Below are 23,707 nucleotides of genomic sequence, written 5' to 3' on the forward strand. Positions count from 1 at the left end.
TCAATCTTGTTGCAACCAAGGTTGGGCCTGTTTTTGCTCTCATACATACCGAAGCCTCTAAGGGTAATTGAGAGTAAACTTATCAGTACCCTGCTTTGTCAGAAAGCAGAGGAGGATTTGTCTCTTTGGAGTACCCTGCTCCCCTGTCCCTACACTACTGGCTCAGTTCAGCTTGAGGGAGTTGGGTGACAGATGGAATGATGAGCAAAGGAAGCAGTTAGCCAGCCTTGGTGCCATTCTCAGAGTAAGACCAAGTGACAATGTGCTGTGACAAGCAGGCACTGCTTCTAAGAATTATGGTTATGTTTTTTCCTCTGGTTGAGAAAAGGTGTCTAAGTTTGCTCCAGTTTTAGGATAACAGAAGTAGTGGACTATGAAGAAGAATATAGTACACACAGGCTTTTCACAAAACAAGAAAGTTGAGAGCTGTGCTACAAAATAGAAGATGGGTAAATACATCACTTTCCAAAAAGGAGCTGCCCTTTCCTCCCCAAAGAAGGAATTTGAAAAACTACACACTGCTAAGCTTGACATCAATATCTGGTAAAATTCTAGGACTGATTATTTAAGCAAGTGATTTGAGAGCTCCTAGGACAACAGCGTGATTTCTAGGAGCCAGAGTGAGCTTTTTGGAATGTCAGGCCAGGCTTACCTCACGCATTCGAACAAGTTTACTCATAAAAGAGATCACAAACAGACTATACTGCAAGGCATCTGACAAGAACTCTCTTGTAGGCAAGATACAGAAATGGTTGAAGAGTTAGGCTTCTTCTTTTTTCCTTACTGTGTGAATAACTGAATTTCAGTAATATGCCTTGTTGGTTTGGTATCGACCTGCAGAGTCCTTACTGGAATACTGCAGTGGTCCATACTTGACCTAGTCCAGTTTCCATCTAACATTTTTATTGTAACTTGGATGAAAGTTATAAAATCCAAATCTATCAATTTTTTGATGACCCAAAGTTGGGAAGTCTGTAAAGACACGGCCATGAAGGAACACCAAGGAGGTAAAAATAATAATTTACTATTATTACCACTGTGATTTGGCACTGTGCTAAACTTCCTACCTGTATGATCTGTTAGTCCTTACATAATGCCTGGGCAGTTGGTTTTATAATCCCCTGGGAAAGATGAAATAATTAATTGACCAAAACCACACAGCTAGTTAATGACCAGCTGTGGTCTGGTGTGCACGAGCCCAGGGCCTGTGCTCATTATGGTTAGACCCCACTTCTTCCCAGCATCCCACCAAATCCTGGTGGACAACAGGGCCAGACTTGGAGCCTGCTCAGGAGCAATGCTGAGTGCTGCACAGTGAACACAGGTTCTAGCGTGGACTTTGAGCAAAACAGACACCTGCTGGGACCTGAACTTAAGTGGTTTGTTCTTGGGGAGCAAGTCATCCTGATGAAGCTGGGTTTCCTGGCATCTTCTGAAAAAGCAAGCAACACTCTGCAGTAGTGTTATTCCTTGACTAGAGTTCAGCTCTCATGTGGAAGGAGGAAGTTAACAATAAGAGATTTTAGCCTGGGTGTCCAAAATCTGTTGTCATAATCCAGACAGAGAATGATGATGATGGTGATGATGATAAAATTTATCACCCACTACATCCTCTGCTAAGAGCTTGAAATGTATTATCTTATTTAATCACTAAACTAACCATAAGTTGGGTGCCATTCTCATCTGTTTTTTAAATTGATACCCAAAGTGATTAACTTGTCTGATAGCTGGTATGTGGCAGAGTTAGAATTTTGACCAGATAGTCTGACTTCAGAGCCCTTGTTCTGAATTATCACACTATACAGGAAGAGTGATAGAATTTGTTTCTTTATTTGAGAATGGAAAAGGAACAGCCAATATGTGGTGAACTCAGTTTGAAAATGCAATAATGCTATTGTTAGCTCTTTCTCTCTTTTATTGTGTTTTTCTGGCATGGACAGCTATAATCTCCATTCTCATCATTTTTATTTTGGATCATTCTGTGTCTTTTTCCCTATTCATACAGGGATAGGCCTGATTTTTATTCACCCTCACAGGTCCAGAAGGAATTCTTCCTCTGGCAAGTGACCAGGTAACTGTTTAAATACTTCTGAGAATGTCTAGTCTCTGCCTCAGACTGCTATCATCTTGCATCCACTAACACATTATTTATGTATAGGACTTCATGTAGAGGGACACCAGTTTTTATATTATGACTTTCTTTATTAAGGAATTAAAGGCGGTAGGCAATTGACAGATTGAGTGTGAGAGAAATGGACAGAGAGGAAAGGAGAAAGAGCAGCCTCCATCAGGTAACTGAATTTTACAGCCCCACCCAGCTATGACTGCTCATATTCAACACGACACTTATTAAGAACCTGCTTATCACCTGACCTGGGCATTTCTACACGACCTCCCTTAATGATCACAACAACTATCTGGGGTATGTATTAATTCCCTTGTTTTGGAGATGAGGACTAATCTCCCAAACTCAAGGAGATAGACTAATTTATACAAAATGGTAGAGCCAGCACTAGAACCCAGAAACCAGGTCCATGGCTTCTCCAGTGGCCACACTAATCCTCAGAGAGGACAGAGGAACATGATCTTTAGCACCACCTACTGAAGCTTCCTCAGAAAATGGATGGATGTTTCAAGCTTTAAGATTCCAGATTCCATTGACCTCGATAGCTATGAATTCTCATTTGGGAATATCAATTGGTCAGTAGGGGTTAAGTTTGCTGTAGTAATAGACTGAGCCTAAAATCTAAGTGGCTTCACACAGAAAAGGATCATTTCTCATTCATAGTAGATACCCAGTTCATGTCAACATGGGGGTGAGGAGAAGACAGAGGACTGTGCACCGGCTCTGAAATGCTTGGTTTGAAGGGAACGCACATCTCGTTTCTTCCATTCACAGCCTGTCGGCAGAGTTAGTCCCATGGTCCGCATAACTGCATAACTGAGAAATGCTAAGGAGGCGATAGATGTTTGGTGTGCAGTAAATGTCTCTGCTATAGAATTCACGGCGTTTTGAGAAGCTACCTCTTTTCACTTCCACTAACCTGTACTATGGGTAGGTTACATGATCTGGGTTAATTGAGTCAGTGTGTTCCATCCCCCTTGGCCATAGTCCTAAGCTGGTGCATGTGGTACAATCACGGTGCACCTCTGACTTTTATTTTTTCTGGAAATTAAAGGACAATGGCACTTGTTCTTTTCTACAGGTATAAATAAGTAAGCATGTAGTTCCAGGATTGGAGCATCCTGAGGCCAAAAAGGGAGCCAGCTTTAAGATGACCATGCATAAAACAGAACAAGAGTGACATTGGCAAGCCACCAGATTAAATCAAGCCTGAAATGAGACCCTGGATTGTTCAGTGATGTGAATTATTAAGCAAACCTAATTCTTTATGAAGCTTTGAATTAGTTTTCTTTTTCTGTCTTGTAATCAAAATAATCCTAAGTAATACATGAATTTTTCCATATTTTTAGAACAAATAATATATTTTCTTCTTAAATTAAAAATTATTACTTTTTAACACCTTTAAAATAATTTACCTGGAAAATTTCAAGTGATATAAGTGAAATTATTAGATCATAAAGAATAATGCAGTTCAATTGGACTTGTTCCCTTCTAATTAAATAGAATTCTCAAAATAATTTTTGTATCGTGATACAGATTCTCATATTTTATTCTTACTTGGTATGTTTTCTTCCACTGGGCATTCTTTAAAAATACCATTTTGCTTTTGAAAATAGTATTGTTTAAATTGCTTCAGCTGTGTCTGTGCATGTTTGTCCTTTATAGCTGGGTGACCTCAACTCATTAGAGCTCTCCTAATGAGGCCACTGTTTTATGACCTATTTGTAGATCAGTGATATTTCTGTAATTCTTTAGCCAGGTCACCTTGTCTCCTAGTAGACCATCTCACAAATGTATGTTACTGCTCATAAACAAAGAGTCACATGAGGGAATGTAGATGAATAAACAATTACTCTCACTACTTAAATAATTTCTCCAATAAATGGAAAGCATTATATCATTATACGCTTTATTTGCTGTTTCATACTAGAGATTCTTACAAGGTAGTTTTTATATAACACGTAGTACAGTGGCAAGGCTAAATGGCCACTTCACACTTTTGATCATGACACCTATACAAATTTCAGTATGGATAGCAGTTATGTACCTGATTATATAAATTATGCAAATATTTTGATGCATCTACTGTGTACTAGCCAGTACATTAGATGCTGTGGGGACATATCACTTTCTAACATTATATTCTAAGTGACGTAAGAGAGAAAAATTCAAAGTTCTGTGGGAATAGGAAGGCAGAGTGGGGAGAGGACTGAAGTTGAGGGTAGGGAGGGAGAGGGCAATCAGAAGAGGCTCTCCAGGACAATTCCTATTGGAAGTGGGTTTTGAAGGTTCCTTAACGTTTAGGCATTTGAGGATGTGTGAGAATGGGTATGCCCCAAAGAGCAAAGATAGAAAAGGGCAAGACAAGTGCTATAGCACAATCAGTTTGGCTAGAGCATGGGGTGCATGAGGGGAAATAGTAAGAAATGAAGTCAGAAACATAATTTGCAGCCAGATATTTAATGGGAATCCTTGAATGCCATGCCAAAGAATGGAAAGTAGGCAGAAGCTGGATGGGAGTCTGTCCTTGCAAGATGGAAGTGTACTAGGTAAGATTTTGAGTTGAAAAGTTTTTGCCTCCAAAAACTAAGGTGTGTGTCCTGAGGCAGAAGGAAGTAGAAGGTATATTTAATTGAGGTATCAGAGAACAGAGTTTTGGGCTGGCAGAGTATGTAAAAAATTAGAAGGGGGGGATCCTGGAAGGTAGAGACCCACAGATGAGGTAAACAAAAAACCTGCAAGAAAACTCTACCTTAGCTGATCTCTAAGGATTACACACATGAGAGAGATCTCAGTAGGCCCAGATGATAAGCAGAGGCTGGAAGGTGAAAGAACTGAAGATGAAAGAACTTAGCCTCCTGTTCACCACAGGGAAGACAAAGTTTAGAGTTTGTGTTTAGCAGGTTAACTCTCCATTAGAATTAGAACTGACACTCTTCAAAAGAATATAACAGAATCCAGAGACTCTATGATATATTAGCCATAATGTCCATGGTAGGATTATACATTCTGGCCCCTAAGCAACTATAGTGAACAGAACACCCCACCTCCCCCATTAACCTGCAATAGGTGCGTAGCAGATATGAGAAACAGAACTTTTTAAAGTCACTATTGTTTTAAGCTTTTGATTTTGGAGATTGGTTGTTCTTTCAATATAACCTAGCCTGCTCTGATTGAAAAAAAATTCCTTTTATCATATTAAGAGAACTCCCTTCTATCCTTAGTTTGTTTTAAAAATAGAAATGGGTGTTGAATTTTATCAAGTGCTTTTTACCATCATTTGAGATGATCATCTGATTTTTACCCCTTAATACACAAATGTAAATGGCATTAACTGATTTTTCTAATGTTAAGCCAATCTTATCTTCCTGAAATAAAATGAACTTTGTCATGAGAAATTATCATTTTTATATATCAATGGATTCAGTTTGCTAGTAATTTTGTTCAGAAAGTTTTCATTGATATTCATGAATGAGATTGTCCTGGAAGATTCCTTCTTGCAATTTCTTGCAATGTCCTTGTTGGTATCAAGTTTATGTTGCACCATAAAATGAGTTGGAGTCTATATTCTCTATTTTCATTGTCTGAGAAAATCTGTGCAAGATTTAAATTATTTTTTCCTTAAGTCTTTGGCACAACTAACCAGTGAGGCTATGTGAGCCTTGAGTTATCTCTGTATAAGGAATTTTAATTACTAACTTAATTTCTTCACTTGTTATACTACTGTTTGTACTTTAACTTATTTTCTATTTCTCTGGTGTCAATTTTGTTAAGTTATATATTCCAAAAATTTGACCATTTCATTGAAATTTCAAAGTTTTAGGGATAAAGTTGTTTATAATATCCTATCAAGATATCCTATCAATGTCTGTAGGGTCTGTATAACATTTCCTTTTCTATTTCTGATATTGGTTATTTTTGCTTTTTCATTTTTTTCATTTTTTATTTATAAGCTTTTACAAATGTTTATCAATTTTATTAATCATTTCAAGAAACCAAACAATGTTTGGTTTTTGATGCTCTCACTTGCATGGCTGTTTTCTATTTTTTTTTTTTTTTTTGCTTTTATACTAATAATTTATTCTTCCTTTGACTTTCTTTTACTGTTCTTCCTGTCATTTATTGAGATGGATACTTCATTTACTATTTTTCCCTTTTTTTCTTTTTGATACCATGTTTAAGGCTACATATTTTCTTCTGAACACTGCTTTACCATATGCGGTAAATATTTTAATGTAATTTTTTGTAACATTTTTATGTAATATTTTGGTAAGCTTTTAATATGTAATTTATGTGATATTTTCATTATTGTGCAGTTAAAATACTTTATAATTTCATTAGAATTTCTTATTTGACCCATGGGGTATATAAAAGTATATGTCAATTTCAAAATATATGGGAATGTTTTAGTTATTGCTTTAAAAAACTGATTTCTAACATAAATTGCATCTTAGTTGCACAACATACTTTGTATGAATTCCATGCTTTGATATTTTTTGAGACTTGTTTTATGGGCTAGGACATGGTTAATTTTTGTAAATATTCCATGTGTGCCTAAAAAAAGTCATTTGCAGTGATAGATGCAGCCCTGAATTTTGTAAGAAGAGAATAAGCTCAGGAGATCCAGATATGATTCAAATCTTGATTCTACCATTTGGCAACTGTATGACATGGATGTTTTTCTTAAATTTTACATGCCTCAGTTTTGTCACCTGTGAAATGAGGATTATCGTAGCTGGATTGAATAATATGATTCCAGGAAAGCGCCTAGCCCACTGAAAGCTTCCAAGACATATGGTGGTTTCCTTGCTTTTGTAGTGTGAAACTTTAGCATAATTTTCTGTCTTTGACCTCACAAATTGTGAAAGAGAAAATAATATATAAATTATTTGAAGAACATGATAGAATAAATATATATTAAGATATATATCATAGAGAGGATTCACTTTCTTTTCAGCCTCCATGATGACAATAACTGAGCATTCCTATAGCCTAATAAGAGCCTCAGTAAATTCCCAAAAAAATGTAAATAGAGGAGAAGCCATATTCTCTTGCCACAGAGCAATAAATATAAATAAAATAACCATGAAGACAAAAATCTCTAAATATTTGTAAATTTTAATGTATTATTTTGTTCAAATGAATCATCAAAACTATAAATACAATCTATAATATAGTGACAAGGAGAAACATACGTATAAAAATAAATGGAATTAATTCAAAATTGCACACAGAAGCAAAGTCATAGCCTTACATGCTGTGATTACCAAAAGAGAAACAATAAAAATAAAAGTAATATGCTTTTAATGTAAAATGATACAGAAGCAAAACAAACCAAAAACTTAAGGAAAACAGATAAACCAACTGCCTTGAAGATGTGATATATATATACATGTGTGTATACACTATATATACACACAGTATATATATACACACACACACAATGGAATATTACTCAGCCATAAAAAGAATAAAATTCTGCTATTTGCAACAACATGAATGGACCTAGATGGTATGCTTAGTGAAATAAGTCAGCAAAAGACACAGACTGTATGTTATTACTTATATGTGGAATCTAAAAAATAAAACAAAAGAATGAATGTAACAAAACAGAAACAGACTCATAGATATAGAGAACAAACTAGTGGCTACCAATGGGGAGAGTGAAGGGGGAGGGGCCAGATAGAGGTATTGGATTAAGAGGTACAAACTACTATGTATAAAATAAATAAGCTACAAGGATATAATGTACAGCATAAGGAATAGAGCCAATCTTTTATAACAACTTGAAATGGAGTATAATCTATAAAAATATTGAATCACTATGTTGTATACCTGAAACTAATACAATATTGCAAATCAACTATACTTCAATAAAAAATTAAAAATTTATAAACCATAAAGTTGAATAGAAATAAGGTGGGACTTTTAAAAAATACTAAACATAAAGTACAGAAACCACTGGCTGACAATAAATTAGAGAGAAAATATAAATGCATAATATTATCCCCATTTTATAGATCAGGCAACAGTGTTACATGGAGTAAAGCAACTCGCCTCAGATCACGTGGCAACTAAACAGTGCAGCCAGGATTAGAAGGTGAGCAGTCTGATTCCATAGTCTATGCTCACTAGTACACTAGTACACTATCCTGTTGATCTATACGCAGGATTGGGAAAGTCTTAAAATCTAGTAAAGAGGAAGGTAATTGTTACTGAATGAGGGAAGGAAGGATATAATGAGTCAGAAAGCAAAAAAGCAAACACACAAACACCCAAATCCTACAAATCTATAGTAAATATTCATGGAGAGATAAGAGAATGAGCATAATGTGTTCATAAAAGAAGGGAACAAAATACTATTTTAAAAGAACAATGAGATTACAATAAAATTACAATAATTAACAAATTATTCAATCATATTTTTGGAAGATAATGTCAAGGAAATTTCCTAGGAAGTAGAACTAAGACAGAGTTGGATAATATGAGCAAAAGGATAAAGAAATTCGAGAAACAGCCCACAAGGTGCAATATATTAGTAGCAGGAATTACAGACAGAGAAGTAAGAGAAAATAGAGGGAGAACATTACTAAAGGAATAATACATGAAAAGTTTCTAGTGCTGGAAGACATATGTCTCTAAATTGAAATTTCCCAGGACAATGAATGAAAACACAGCCACATCAAAGCATATCAACATGAAATTTCATATTATCAGCGATAAAGAGAAGAACCAGAAAGCTTTCAGAGACTGAGGGAAACAAGCCACAGGCAAATGGCTGGAAACTCAAGTGGCATCGAGATTTTCTAAGCAATGTAAGAACCTGGGAGGCAGCAGAGACATGACCTCAAAATTCTGGATGAAAATGATTTTCAGTGGAGCCAAACTAATAAACAGTGTGATGGTAGAATTTTCAGATAAGCAAGGCCTGAAAAATATACCTTTCATATACTTACAAGAAACTACTGGAAGATGTGCACTTTAAAAATGAGGAAAATAGGACAAACGGCAAAGGAAAAAAAGAGGTCAAACGTGAAAGAGAAGTAAGGAGAAGTAGCAGAAAGAGGGAGGGTGCAAGGGGTATCTCCATGAACAGAAAGAAAATTGATGAGTTGTCTGATGCTCTGAACATCTGGAAAATAATATTCATTTGCTAGATCCTGAAATATTTGAAAAGAAATAGTAAGTATATACGAAACAAGCAAACAAAATGAGAGGCAATTTTCAGTGCTAAGAAAAACAAGTTGCCTAAGAAAGAAATGCAATCATAGTAATGGTGTGATTTGCAGTGAACGGTATTTATGTCATCACAATAGTGTAACAACTGATTATTGATTTATCCAAAACTATGTAACTATATTGGAAGGGTGGAGTGGGAAAGAAGGCAAGTTTGGGTAAGAGAGCCAGATTCTTACCATTTCTCAGTGACTGGCAGCTCTCATCAGAACCATATTGTTGGGAACAATCAGTGGGAACAACCTCTCAAAGAAGTTTCCACACCAAAGCTTTTTTCTTGTGATTAGTGATTATTTCTCCCATTTATTTGTGATCATCACAGATAATTTAGTTTTCCTTTTGTCATCTCATTCGCTGTTTTTTTTTTTTTTTGCAATCTCCCTTGTCTTTTTTTTTTTAAGTTGTTTCCTTAATGACAGTGTTTCAGTTCTCTTTCCCTAGTACTTCATCTGATATACCATCTATTTTAATCTATTAATGGTTACTTTTAAGGCCTAAAAACTGAACCTTACATTTCTCTAATTAGTCACATTATGAATGAAGCAGTGTCTTTGGTTTTATTACATATAAGAGAAATGATCATTCATCATTTTCCACCAGCTTATTCCCCACCTTGCTCTCATGCCCAGGATCTTGTGGGAGGGTCTGAGGAGTCCCAGCCTAATCTTGGCCTGGTCACCCTTGTCTTGACCTTGCAGCAGCAGCATTAACTGGGGGCTTCTTAGAAATGCAGCATCTCAGGTCACTTCATACCTACTGATGTGGAACCTACATTTTACTGGGGTCTGGAGATGATTTGTGTGCACAGTGAAGTTTTGGAATTGGTGCTTTAGACAGTAGGCTGTCCCCTTGGGTTGGTAAAGACTATATGTAGATTTTAGGCCCCAAGGTCAGGCAGTGGAGGAAGGACCAACATCTTATTGTCTCTCAATCAAGAGGTCTACTCTTCTTCTAGAGGCAAAAAATATCAGTATAGCAGCTGATTGTTGTTCTAAAACATGATGTCATCGTTTGCACAGCACAAAGTGTCATGACAATAACATCTTTATTGTGAACATTTTTATCAATATAAATTGATCCTCTTTACACACATAAAACTTCTTTTCATTAAATTCTACTTTTCTAAAATTGAAATAACTACACCTGCCTTCTTTTTCTTCATTTTCCCCAATATAGATTTTATTTTTTAAATGTTTAAGTATTATTTTGTTTTTATATATATAGAGAGAGTTTATATTCAGATTTTGTTTTTCACAAACCAATTTGAAAGTTAATTTTCATAGTTGATTTCACATTTTCATCTTATTTTGAGCTTTTGGCTCAGCACTTCCTTGCTGCCTATTCAATGTCATTCTTTTAATATATAGACTCTGTTTTAAATACTTTTATCTTCTCCATTGACTTTGAAGGTTTATACCCAATTTCTCTGAATTATTTTTGCCACATTACTGCAAAATGATTCTTTGACATTTCTTGCAGTTTTGAAACTCTTTTCCATCAACTATTTGCACTTAACTCTAGATTTAGTAGCTCTTAATGCAACTTGCTTTTCAAACTATGACATTCTCATTTTTGGGCTCTTATCTTGGCTTTACGCTCTGAGAGTTGGAGCACATCCACAGTAACCCTTTGTACGAAGGGCAGGAGGGCATTATGCTCACTGAGTCCGTGAGTCTTTTCTTCTTCTTCTCCTTCTCCTTCTTCTCTTTCTTCTCCTCCTTCTCCTTCTTCTTTTTCTAAACCAATTTTCATTCAGTTTGTTACATCATGTCTTGCTACTCATATGACAGGGATGAAATGCACATAAGGTGATTCTCCTCCAATTCTCATTGCTGTCTGGAATTTACTCTTACGAAAAATGTCTTAGCCCCAGTTATTTTTATTTCTTGGTGTGTACCATTTTTTTCCCTGTCCAGACGTTTTTGCTTGTAATGAGCCTTTTCTACCTGCAAAACAAGGGATATTTTTCATCTCTGAAAATTTCTTTCAATTCCTTCTGCCATTATCATTTCTATTCCTGTTGTTTTGATGATTCCTCTTGGGAACCCCTATAACTTTTAGCTGCTGCTTTTGTCCTATGTTCTCCATTTTATAGTCCTTCCTCACCTTCTTTTTTATTCTTGTCTTTTCGGAGGGAGATTCCTAAGGTGGTGGTCTACATTTACAATTCCATGTTGTGCAGTTGATTGTTCTCTGTGCCTCTGGGGGGACATTAATCCTGCTCTGACATTTTTAGTTTCCCTCTTCTCAGTCAGCACTGGCTTATTTTCATGTGAGTCTGGTTTCCTCTTGTAAATTCCTGCTTCTGTTTCATAGAGGCTGTATCTTCCTGAATGCTGAGGATGTCAAACACATTTCTACAAGTTTCTTCTGGATCCTATGCAAAATGTTGTTGAGGTACAGTTTTCCTCTGACTATTCATGACATTTTCTTCCCTGTGTGTAGCAACTTGTTTTGAATGGCCCCGTGTGGCTGGGTTATTGTTATTGTTCTTGCTTTTATTGAGGAGAGAGAGAGCTCTAAACTCAGAGTCTGCAGGTTGCTCTTGGCACCTCCTGTCTTCCTGGCTGCTATGGGAATCCCCTTCTGCTTTCCATAGGCAAAGCTTCCAGTGACTTCTTCCTGGGATTGCTCTGCTGGATTTTGATGGATTTTTGGTCTCCTCACTGGATGGAGTGGACAGAAGTCGAAAATCCACAGTTTGGATTGCTCAGAGGGTCCCTCTCACCTCATCCTCACCTACAATGTTTTGCTGTTGCTCTCAGCAATCAATGCTCCATTGCCAACGCTGACTAATTTATACTGGGATTTTTTTGTAGTTTCTGACCCAGAATAACTCAAGAAGGTGGAAATAAGAAAGTGGGAGAGGAAGAGGAGGACCTGTAGTGATGTCATAAAGCAACAGAAATGGAAAAATGTGTTAAATGTGCACTGTTCCTGTTATTACTCGATGACCCCACTTGGGGTCTTGAGCCAAGGAGAGAAGCAGAAAGCAAAGTGTCTTCTTATCTCTTTTTATGTTAGAAATCGTAGAGCCACTGAATGTGTCCATTTCTCATTCCAGTATTATCAACCTTTCATTTAGTTGAAACAAACCCCAGATTCCAGAAATAGATAGGCAGGTAATCCCATTCACAGCTCCACAGGGAGTTTATATGTTTTGCTTTGCCTTCAGAGATATTAATTATCGATGAACTAGAATTCAAGAAAAGATGTTAAAGAACTGCTAGCTGGTGATGGTGAGGTTATCTTTTGCCCCTGGAATGAGCCAAAATTTTACTAATAGTACCTTTTGAAAATAAGGTACACACAGCTGTTACATGTTATGTCAATTATGTGTATTAGCCCGCTTATGTATCAACTAGCTCCATTCCAGAATTCCACCTGAAAAATGTAGTTTATGTATGTAATACTTTTCACACTGTGCTGGAACCGTGCATTATCTTGCATAGTTAGTCACTATTCTTTGCTGAGTAAAGTTTGGCTTTCAGTGATGTAGACAGAGTGAGAAGAAGCAAGCTGAGTTAGATTCAGGATCAGTATATAATAGCAGAAGCCCAGGAAGGCAAACTAGGATATCTACCAAGAGAAACTTTCATTGCTTCTGGAACCGTAAATGATCAAATTCATACATAGTTACTATTCCCTGACAGATCATGTTTACTGAGTTCTTAATGTTTTCACTCATCAGCAAATGAACTCTAGGATGTGTCCTTAGAACACATCACTTCTCTCTTAAACTCATTTAAGTATCTTCAAAATACTTAAATCAAATAAAATTGAAAATCAATCCACCTTGGCCTACAATACTCTAATTTGGACTGTTTTAATTATAAGTGGTATAATCAAAATATTTCTTAGAAATTCTCTTTCTGCCCTTCAGTGTTTTCAGTGGGGCTATGAGGGAGAGACTCCTGAGAAGGCAGGGATCCCAACATGAACAGTTTATTGTAAAGAAAAGAACAGACTTCCGGTATTGCTGCTGTTCTGGTGGGTGCAGGAGAAAAGGATAATGTACTCTCCAGATAGTTCCTGGGGAGAATGTTCTCGGCTTTTTTGTTTATCGATAAAACTTGTGCATCATCTTTAGAAAATGTAGCATTTTTACTAGAATTTAACATATTCAAAAATTATGACTTGTTAGAAAGAATAAATCACATTTGGAAAAGGTTTTAATATCACTCAGTATTATATATCCTTCCTGAAGGCCTTTAAAGATTAGCCCTTCACTCAGCTGATGCATGAGGGGAAAGGAAAATTGGTTTTTAATAAAGTCGCTTTTGAAGAGTAGTTCTTCTTTCCACATTGCTTTTCACAGCAGGTATCGCTGTCCTCTTGTTTGGTTTCACTTTCTACGTCTTGGTGGAAATTGGAAGCGGTCAGTTACATATCTCTTATAGAAATCTCAAAGACATGAGAGCAAATTTTAAAGTTGACTCAATTTATACAGTGACAGAAGAACTGCCAAAAATCTAGAACTCTAATGACACTTAATTCGAATCAATGCAATAGTGACCACGGATCAGATTAAGTAATCCAGACTGTGGGAAATGACCCAATGTTGAACTATTTTGTTCTTGTTTTGGCCAAACCATATGGCAAGTCTACGTCTGAGACAGTGAGGATGGGGTTCCCCTGTATCCTAGGAGACTAGGCAGGTGTACCGTCAATCATCCTGGGCAGCCGTCCATCCTGGAGTTGGGAGTGAGTGGAACTCGGGGTGGGGAAGCAGGGACCTGCTCATTCCTCTGAAGCCATGGGGCGTTTGGGCCCAGAGCCAGTGGGTAAAATGCCTGGGGAAGCTCTGGCTGGGAAAGGATGGGATTTCCTCTGCCCATGACCTGCTCAGAGGCACCAACCTCTGCTTTCAATCAGCAGCAGTGACAAAAGCTGAAGCAGCAGCAACAGTGCAGGTCGGCAACTCTGGTGCAGGCAGAGTCTGCGGGCTTGAGGGGATTGCAGAGGGGGCCAGTCCTGGCCATTTGGACTTGAGAAGAGGCCGGCACCCCCTCCTGGAATCTCGTCCCTGTAGGGTGGCTCTATTTCAAGGGCTGTCAGCAGGATGGCAGCAAGGTGAGGAGACTGGATTGGAAGTGGCTAAGGGTCTTGTCTGGGGGCCATGAGATGCCATCGCACTGGACAATGAACATCTCAGAAACACTTTTATTTTATTTCTTTTAAACTTTTTAATATGGGAATTTTCAAATACATATACAAAAGTAGAGAGAATGATGAACCCACATACCCATCACCCAACTTTAACAGTTATCAACATTTTGCCATTCATCTTCATCTGTCCTTCACCTCAATTCTTTCTCTCTCTTGGAATTATTTATTTATTTATTTTTGTTAGTTTCTGCTTTATAACAAAGTGAATAAGCTATACATATACATATATCCCCATATCTCCTCCCTCTTGCGTCTCCCTCCCCCCCTCCCTATCCCACCCCTCTAGGTGGTCACAAAGCACCGAGCTGATCTCCCTGTGCTATGCGGCTGCTTCCCACTAGCTATCTGTTTTACATTTGGTAGTATATATAAGTCCATGCCACTCTCTCACTTCGTCCCAGCTTACCCTTCCCCCTCCCCATGTCCTCAAGTCCATTCTCTACGTCTGCGTCTTTATTCTCGTCCTGCCCCTAGGTTCTTCAGAACCATTTTTGTTTGTTTGTTTGTTTTTTAGGTTCCATATATATGTGTTAGCGTACGGTATTTGTTTTTTAGGTTCCATATATATGTGTTAGCGTACGGTATTTGTTTTTTAGGTTCCATATATATGTGTTAGCGTACGGTATTTGTTTTTTAGGTTCCATATATATGTGTTAGCGTACGGTATTTGTTTTTTAGGTTCCATATATATGTGTTAGCGTACGGTATTTGTTTTTTAGGTTCCATATATATGTGTTAGCGTACGGTATTTGTTTTTTAGGTTCCATATATATGTGTTAGCGTACGGTATTTGTTTTTTAGGTTCCATATATATGTGTTAGCGTACGGTATTTGTTTTTTAGGTTCCATATATATGTGTTAGCGTACGGTATTTGTTTTTTAGGTTCCATATATATGTGTTAGCGTACGGTATTTGTTTTTTAGGTTCCATATATATGTGTTAGCGTACGGTATTTGTTTTCCTCGGAAACACTTTCAAAGGGGTGCTCTCAGCCAACTAGTCTGTAGGGACTCAGGCCAGAATAAATTGGCCACAAAAAGGAAGCACAATCTCATTTTATAGACAAACAGATAAAGCCAGTGAGAGGATTACTCAAGAGACACCCCCCCCCAGATAATCTACTGTAGACAAAAAAGTTCAAGTATTTAATAACGTTGATCTTTTCTCCATTCCAGATTCTTTTCTTAAAATTATGAATTCTGCTGCATAAAAGATACTAAATATAATTGTGTTTGTATTGTATATTATACACTTTACTTCTGAATGTACAAATTAATGTTAATGCTTATGTCTTTACTATGAAACATTTTAAGTTAGTGTAAACCCCATGCAATTTAGTTTATTTATGTCGCTAAGCTGCACTGCAGTATCAATGATGGGATATATTAGGAGATTTGGGATGTTTGGCCCCATAAGTCAATTTATAAAAATTATTGCAAAACCTGGGGATAGCTTCAGTCTGTTGTGTTTTATTGCTTAATTAGCAAGTTGTCAAAAAGTGGCACCATATAAACTGAGTGATGCTTTTTTACCTGTTCACTTACTTTTTATCGGGATAATGAGCTGTGGAATGACAGGAAGAATCTTGTTCCCCCCGTGTTCCAGCATGTCGTGGATTCCTTGCCGAGCAAAAAATTCATAGGGAAATGTCATTTCACAGAGCCCATCAAAAAACAGAGGCAGATAATGATGGTAATCCAGCTTCTCAATTTCTACCTGAAAGAAGAGAGAAAAAATGCTATGTGAAAACAAAAATGAGGCAAAGCATGGCTGGGCCAACTGTGAAGATGTCACTAACTTAGGAGAAGCAAGTTCTTCAGAACTTCAGGAAGATTTTATTAGCCAACTCATGTAACAACCTGAAGTATGTTGTCACATCTTTAATCTAGTAGTAATGAGGTTAAAATCATTGACCTTTAAATATTAACAGATTAAAATCATTAATAATCTACATTGGGACCATTTTAGTATTTTTTTGGAGGGTTCTTAGGTTAATTTTTTACCATTTGGCACAAAGGCAATAATGAAAAGGGATTCAAAAAGTCCATGGTATGTATGCTGAAAATAATATATATATATATATAAAAGAATAAAATGGGAAAGAAACAGTTGAAAGGAGATTAACATCTGAATTTCTAGCAAAAATCTAATAGATATTGGACATTAATATATTCTTGTGATATATGTCTCTTCAGGACCTGGCAAATATGAGAGTAAGGGGTAAAATATGATTCCATGGATGTCTCCTGGAGCCTGTATGTCAGGTAGAATGTTGATGCCATCAAGAAAAAATGGGGAAGACACACACTGAGCTGAACCTAAACAGACCATTGACCCCTCAGAATTAAAATATCCCAAACTCTCCTCTGCTTCTTCTGGGACCAGAGATATACCACTTTTCCTCTGCTTCTTCTGGGACCAGAGATATATCACTTTTCCACTTCTATATACTTCACTCTCAATAATGCTTGTATGACCTCTTGTCCAGATCTTTGCAATAGTATCAAGCACCGAAAGGAATAGGAACAAATTTTCCAGAACACAGAAAAGAGATGGCAGTTTGGCAGCTGTTCACATGTAGATTTGCTCTAGCCTGGGTCCTCTACTATCTAGAGTATCCATGACCTGACTTTCTACCTGCAAGGTGACAGGAGTGATGGTGACATCATGGATGGAAAGAGGCCAACAGACAGACTGTAGATATAACACACCTACAGAGCAAAGGATGCAGTGTTCCCAGTAAGAGGTGCAAATTTCCCTGATTTTCATGTCTTTATGAAGGTACCCAGCTTCCAATTATCACGTTATAATTAAGTGAGGAGCCCACCAAGGCCTCAGAGAAACCTTTTTACATTAGGAGGTTTTCATACCCTCCAGGTGTCTCCCAGCATTCTGGAGTTTCTAGCCATGTGCCTGCCTGGGCCTGGGTGTGAGTAACTGATAACAACCCAACCACATTTCTGAGTGCTTACTATAAGTCCGGGTGAATCAAATGTCCTACAGTTCCCCAAGCAGGTGGTCTGTCTCCAGACTGCTCATGAACTACCCAGCCAACTAAGGAAGTAAGCACTCAGATTCAAATATTCATGCCCTTTTAGAAGTGGAGCTTGGAAAATGAATCCTAAATGGAGGTATATACAGATATGTTTTACGTTATATTCCTTAGACAGTTGTAAAAGTTGCTTTATTCATAGTAAAAGTTTATGAAGTATATATTTAATACCAACCTTCTCAAGGATTGTTGTGTATTTGAGAACATTTTAGAACATTATTTTGCACAATTAAAAAAATATCCTACATCATTCAGCTCCAAAAGTATTATACAATGTTGTTACCTATAATTTTACCTTGTAACTTAACTTCATAATAAAAGTGTCAGCTGTACTATATTTTGACTTGTACTTTTGATATTTTGCTAAATTGTTAAGCCCATTGTCACAGTTTTACATATGTCTCTTATAAAGTAGAAAATCATTAAATTTTGTACTTTAATATGATCTAAGACTTTGTACTTTAATATATTAAGCATTCACATTTATGGCTATGTCTAGTTAACTTCTGTCATCTTATTTTTTTGGTCCCTGAATTTCATTTTTCATTTACTTTTTCCTTTCAACTTTGTATTTTTGTTATGTGGATTGCTTTATTTACATTTTTGTGTCTGATGATTTGAAAGATAAAACAGCCTGTTTAAATATTTTATTGGGGCTATCTCACAGCATTCTCAAATATATTAAAACATATTTATCTTAGAGAAGTAAGTTAAAAATCTCCTACTAAGATTACTGACATGCCAATTTTTCCTTAGAATTTTGTTGGGTTTTTTTTTTTTTTTTTGGTATGATTTGGGGCAACGATTCCAACATCAACAACAGCAACAATAAAAATGCCATGTTTATGATACCAAACACTATTGTAAATACTTATGTGTATTAGTTCACTTAATCCTCATAACAGTTCTAAGAGGTAGGTATTACTGACATCCCAATTTTCAATATAAGGAAACTGAGGCACAGAGAGGTTTAATAACTTGCCTAAGGTTTGCAGCTAGTTAGTGCTAGAGCTGGGATCCAAACCCAAGCAGTCGGGCTGCAGGACATGATACTACTTATCAGGCTATGTTGTGAGGCATGTCAAGGTTCAGCATTATTGTAATCTCCTTGTGAACTCGTCCCTTTATCCTCCTGTCTTTATCCTCTTTATCATTATTAATGCAGTTTGTCTTAGTCTAATCTAATACTAGTATTGCTATCACTGGTTTGTCTACTTTATCTTTTTCTATACTTTTACTTTCTTCCTTCCTCTGACATTATGTTTAAGAATATCTTTTCTAGGTGGAGCGCCAGAAGCAAAGCCATGAGAAGGTTGGAGGGAGCGGGTACCCCTTCCGCGGGCCGTGTCTGGTTGTCACACTCCAGAGGGAGACTGTTGCTTACTGCAGTGCTGTGTGCAGGACAAGGAACATCCAAGATACCTGATCCCAGAGCTTTGCAAACGGTTTTACCATTTGGGCTGGGTCACTGGGACTGGAGGAGGAATTAGCTTGAAGCGTGGCCGTGTGGCTGACAGGGTCTTGGTGCTCCAGCCAGGTCTCAGGCCTGAGCCTCTGAGGTGGGAGAGCCGAGTTCAGGACATTGGACCACCAGAGACCTCCGGGCCACATGTAATATCAATAGGTGAGAGTTCTCCCAGAGATCTCCGTCTCAATGCTAAGACCCAGCTCCACCCAAAGGCCAGCAGGCTTCAGTGCTGGAAGCCCCATGCCAAACAACTAGCAAGACAGGAACACAACCTGACCCATTAGCAATGACGCTGCCTAAAATCATACTAAGTTCACAGACACCCCAAAACACCAATGGATGCCCTGCCCACCGGAAAGACAAGATCCAGTCCCACCCACCAGAACACAGGCACCAGTCCCCTCCACCAGGAAGCCTACACAAGCCACTGAACCAACCTTACCCAATGGAGGTAGACACCAAAACCAATGAGAACTATGAACCTGCAGCCTGCAAAAAGGAGACCCCAAACACAGTAAGTTAAGCAAAATGGGAAGACAGAGAAATACGCAGCAGATGAAGGAGCAATGTAAAAACCCACCACACCAAACAAATGAAAAGGAAATAGGCAGTCTACCTGAAAAACAAGTCAGAGTAATGATAGTAAAGATGATCCAAACTCTTAGAAATAGAATGGAGAAAATTCAAGAAGCGTTTAACAAGGATGTAGTAGAACTAAAGAGCAAACAAACAATGATGAACAACACAATAAATGAAATTTAAAATTCTATAGAAGGAATCAATAGCAGAATAACTGACACAGAAGAACAGATAAGTGACCTGGAAGATAAAATAGTGGAAATAACTACTGCAGAGCAGAATAATGAAAAGAATTGAGGACAGTCTCAGAGACCTCTGGGACAACATTAAACACACAAACATTTGAATTATAGAGGCCCCAGACGAAGACGAGATGAAAAAAGGGTCTGAGAAAATATTTGAAGAGATTATAGTTGAAAACTTCCCTAACATGGGAAAGGAAATAGTTAATCAAGTCCAGGAAGCGCAGAGAGTCCCATACAGGATAAAACCAAGGAGAAACACGCCAAGACACATATTAATCAAACTATCAAAAATTAAATACAAAGAAAAAATATTAAAAGCAGTAAGGGAAAAGCAACAAATAACATACAAGGAGATCTCCATAAGGTTAACAGCTGATCTTTCAGCAGAAACTCTGCAAGCTAGAAGGGAGTGGCAGGACATATTTAAAGTGATGAAAGGGAAAAACCTACAACCAAGATTCCTCTACCCAGCAAAGATCTGATTCAGATTCAACAGAGAAATTAAAACCTTTACAAACGAGCAAAACCTAAGAGAATTCAGCACCACCAAACCGCTTTACAACAAATGCTAAAGGAACTTGTCTAGGCAGGAAACACAAGAGAAGGAAAACACCTACAATAACAAACCCAAAACAATTAAGAAAATGGTAATAGGAACATACATATCGATAACTACCTTTAATGTACATGGATTAAATGCTCCAACCAAATGACACGGACTGGCTGAATGGACCCATATATATATGTTGTCTACAAGAGACCCACTTCAGACCTAGGGACACATACAGGTTGAAAGTAAGAGGATGGAAAAAGATATTCCATGTAAATGGAAATCAAAAGAAAGCTGGAGTAGCAATTCTCATGTCAGACAAAATAGACTTTAAAATAAAGACTATTACAAGAGACAAAGAAGGACACTACATAATGATCAAGGGATCAATCCAAGAAGAAGATATAACAATTGTAAATATTTATGCACCCAACATAGGAGCACCTCAATACATAAGGCAAATGCTAACACCCATAAAAGGGGAAATCGACAGTAACACAATCATAGTAGGGGACTTTAACATCCCACTTTCACCAATGGACAGATCATCCAAAATGAAAATAAATAGGGAAACACAAGCTTTAAATGACACATTAGAGCAGATGGACCTAATTGGTATTTATAGGATATTCCATCCAAAAACCACAGAATACACTTCCTTCTCAAGTGCTCATGGAACATTCTCCAGGATAGATCATATCTTGGGTCACAAGTCAAGTAAATTTAAGAAAATTGAAATCGTATCACGTATCTCTTCTGACCACAATGCTATGAGACTAGATATCAATTACAAGAAAAAACTGTAAAAAATACAAACACATGGAGGCTAAAAAATACACTACTAAATAACCAAGAAATCACTGAAGAAATCAAAGAGGAAATGAAAAAATACCTAGAAAATAATGACAATGAAAACTCAACTACACAAAACCTATGGGATGCAGCAAAAGCAGTTTTAAGAGGGAAGTTTATATCAATAAAATCCTACCTCAAGAAACAAGAAAAATCTCAAATAAACAACCTAACCTTATACCTAAAGCAATTAGAGAAAGAAGAACAAAAAAACCCCAAAGTTAGAGGAAGGAAAGAAATCATAAAGATCAGATCAGAAGTAAATGAAAAAGAAATGAAGGAAATAATAGCCAAGATCAACAAAACTAAAAGCTGGTTCTTTGAGAAGATAAACTAAATTGATAGACCACTAGCCAGACTCATCAAGAAAAAAAGGGAGAAGACTCAAATCAACAGAATTAGAAATGAAAAAGGGGAAGTAACAACTGTCACTGCAGAAATACAAAGGATTGTGAGACATTACTACAAGCAACTATACACCAATAAAATGGACAAGGTGGAAGAAATGGACAAATTCTTAAAAAAGCACAACCTTCCAAGACTGAACCAGGAAGAAATAGAAAATATGAACAGACCAATCACAAGCATAGAAATTGAAACTGTGATTAAAAATCTTCCAACAAACAAAAGCCCAGGACCAAATGGCTTCTCAGGCGAATTCTATCAAACATTTAGAGAAGAGCTAACACCTACCTTCTCAAACTCTTCCAAAATATAGCAGAGGGAGGAACACTCCCAAACTCATTTTATGAGGCTACCATCACCCTGATACCAAAACCAGACAAAGATGTCACAATAAAAGAAAACTACAAACCAATATCACAGATGAACATAGATGCAAAAATCCTCAACAAAATGCTAGCAAACAGAATCCAACAGTACATTAAAAGGATCATACACCATGATCAAGTGGGGTTTATCTCAGGAATGCAAGGATTCTTCAATATGTGCAAATCAATCAATGTGATACACCGTATTAACAGACTAAAGGATAAAAACCATATGATCACCTCAAGAGATGCAGAAAAAGCTTCCAACAAAATTCAACACCGATTTATGATACAAACTCTCCAGAAAGTAGGCATAGAGGGAACTTACCTCAACATAATAAAGGCCATATGTTACAAACCCACAGGCAACATCATTCTCAATGGTGAAAAACTGAAACCATTTCCTCTAAATTCAGGAGCAAGACATGGATGCCCATCTCACCACTATTATTCAACATAGTTTTGGAAGTTTTAGCCACAGGAATCAGAGAAGAAAAAGAAATAAACGGGAATCCAAATCAGAAAAGAAGAAGTAAAATTGTCACTGTTTGCAGATGACATGATACTATACACAGAGAATCCTAAAGATGCTACCAGAAAACTACTAGAGCTAATCAATGAATTTGGTAAAGTAGCAGGATACAAAATTAATGCACAGAAATCTCTTGCATTCCTATACACTAATGATGAAAAACCTGAAAGAGAAATTAAGGAAACACTCCCATTTACCACTGCAACAAAAAGAATAAAATACCTAGGAATAAACCTACCTAAGGAGACAAAAGACCTGTATGCAGAAAACTGTAAGACACTGATGAAAAAATTTAAGATGATACAAACAGATGGAGAGATATACCATGTTCTTGGATTGGAAGAATCAACATTGTGAAAATGACTATACTACCCAAAGCAATCTACAGATTCAATGCAATCCCTATCAAACTACCAATGGCATTTTTCACAGAACTAGAACAAAAAATTTCACAGTTTGTATGGAAACACAAAAGACCCTTAATAGCCAAAGCAATTTTGAGAAAGAAAAACGGAGCTGGAGGAATCAGGTTCCCGGACTTCAGACTATACAACAAAGCTACAGTAATCAAGACAGTATGGTACTGGCACAAAAACAGAAATATAGATCAATGGAACAGGATGGAAAGCCCAGAGATAAACCCACACACATATGGTCACCTTATCTTTGATAAAGGAGGCAAGAATATACAGTGGGAAAAAGACAGCCCTTCAATAAGTGGTGCTGGGACAACTGGATAGCTACTTGTAAAAGAATGAAATTAGAACACTCCCTAGCACCCTACACAAAAATAAACTAAAAATGGATTAAAAACCTAAATGTAAGGCCAGACACCATAAAACTCTTAGAGGAAAACACAGGCAGAACACTCTATGACATAAATCACAGCAAGATCCTTTTTGACCCACCTCCTAGAGAAATGGAAATAAAAACAAAAATAAACAAATGGGACCTAATGAAACTTAAAAGCTTTTGCACAGCAAAGGAAACCATAAACAAGACAAAAAGACAACTCTCAGAATGGGGGAAAATATTTGCAAATGAAGCAACTGACAAAGGATTAATCTCCAAAATTTACAAGCAGCTCATGCAGGTCAATTTAAAAAAAACAAACAACAGAATTCAAAA

General features: G+C 37.0%; 1 protein-coding gene across 2 annotated transcripts in view; it reads right to left on the reverse strand.

The window, feature by feature from the left end:
- The window catches only part of PACRG (parkin coregulated), a 510,323-nt gene that overhangs the window by 211,633 nt on the left and 274,983 nt on the right, over positions 1-23,707 (reverse strand). For both annotated transcript variants that reach the window (XM_082475670.1, XM_082475671.1), the window contains exon 3: positions 16,076-16,247. In XM_082475670.1, the coding sequence (XP_082331796.1) occupies positions 16,076-16,247 (172 nt within the window). The remainder of the gene's footprint in view (positions 1-16,075; positions 16,248-23,707) is intronic.

This window comes from Balaenoptera physalus (genome assembly GCF_965194825.1).
Source record: "Balaenoptera physalus genome assembly, chromosome: 9".
NCBI classification, from domain to species: Eukaryota; Metazoa; Chordata; class Mammalia; order Artiodactyla; family Balaenopteridae; genus Balaenoptera; species Balaenoptera physalus.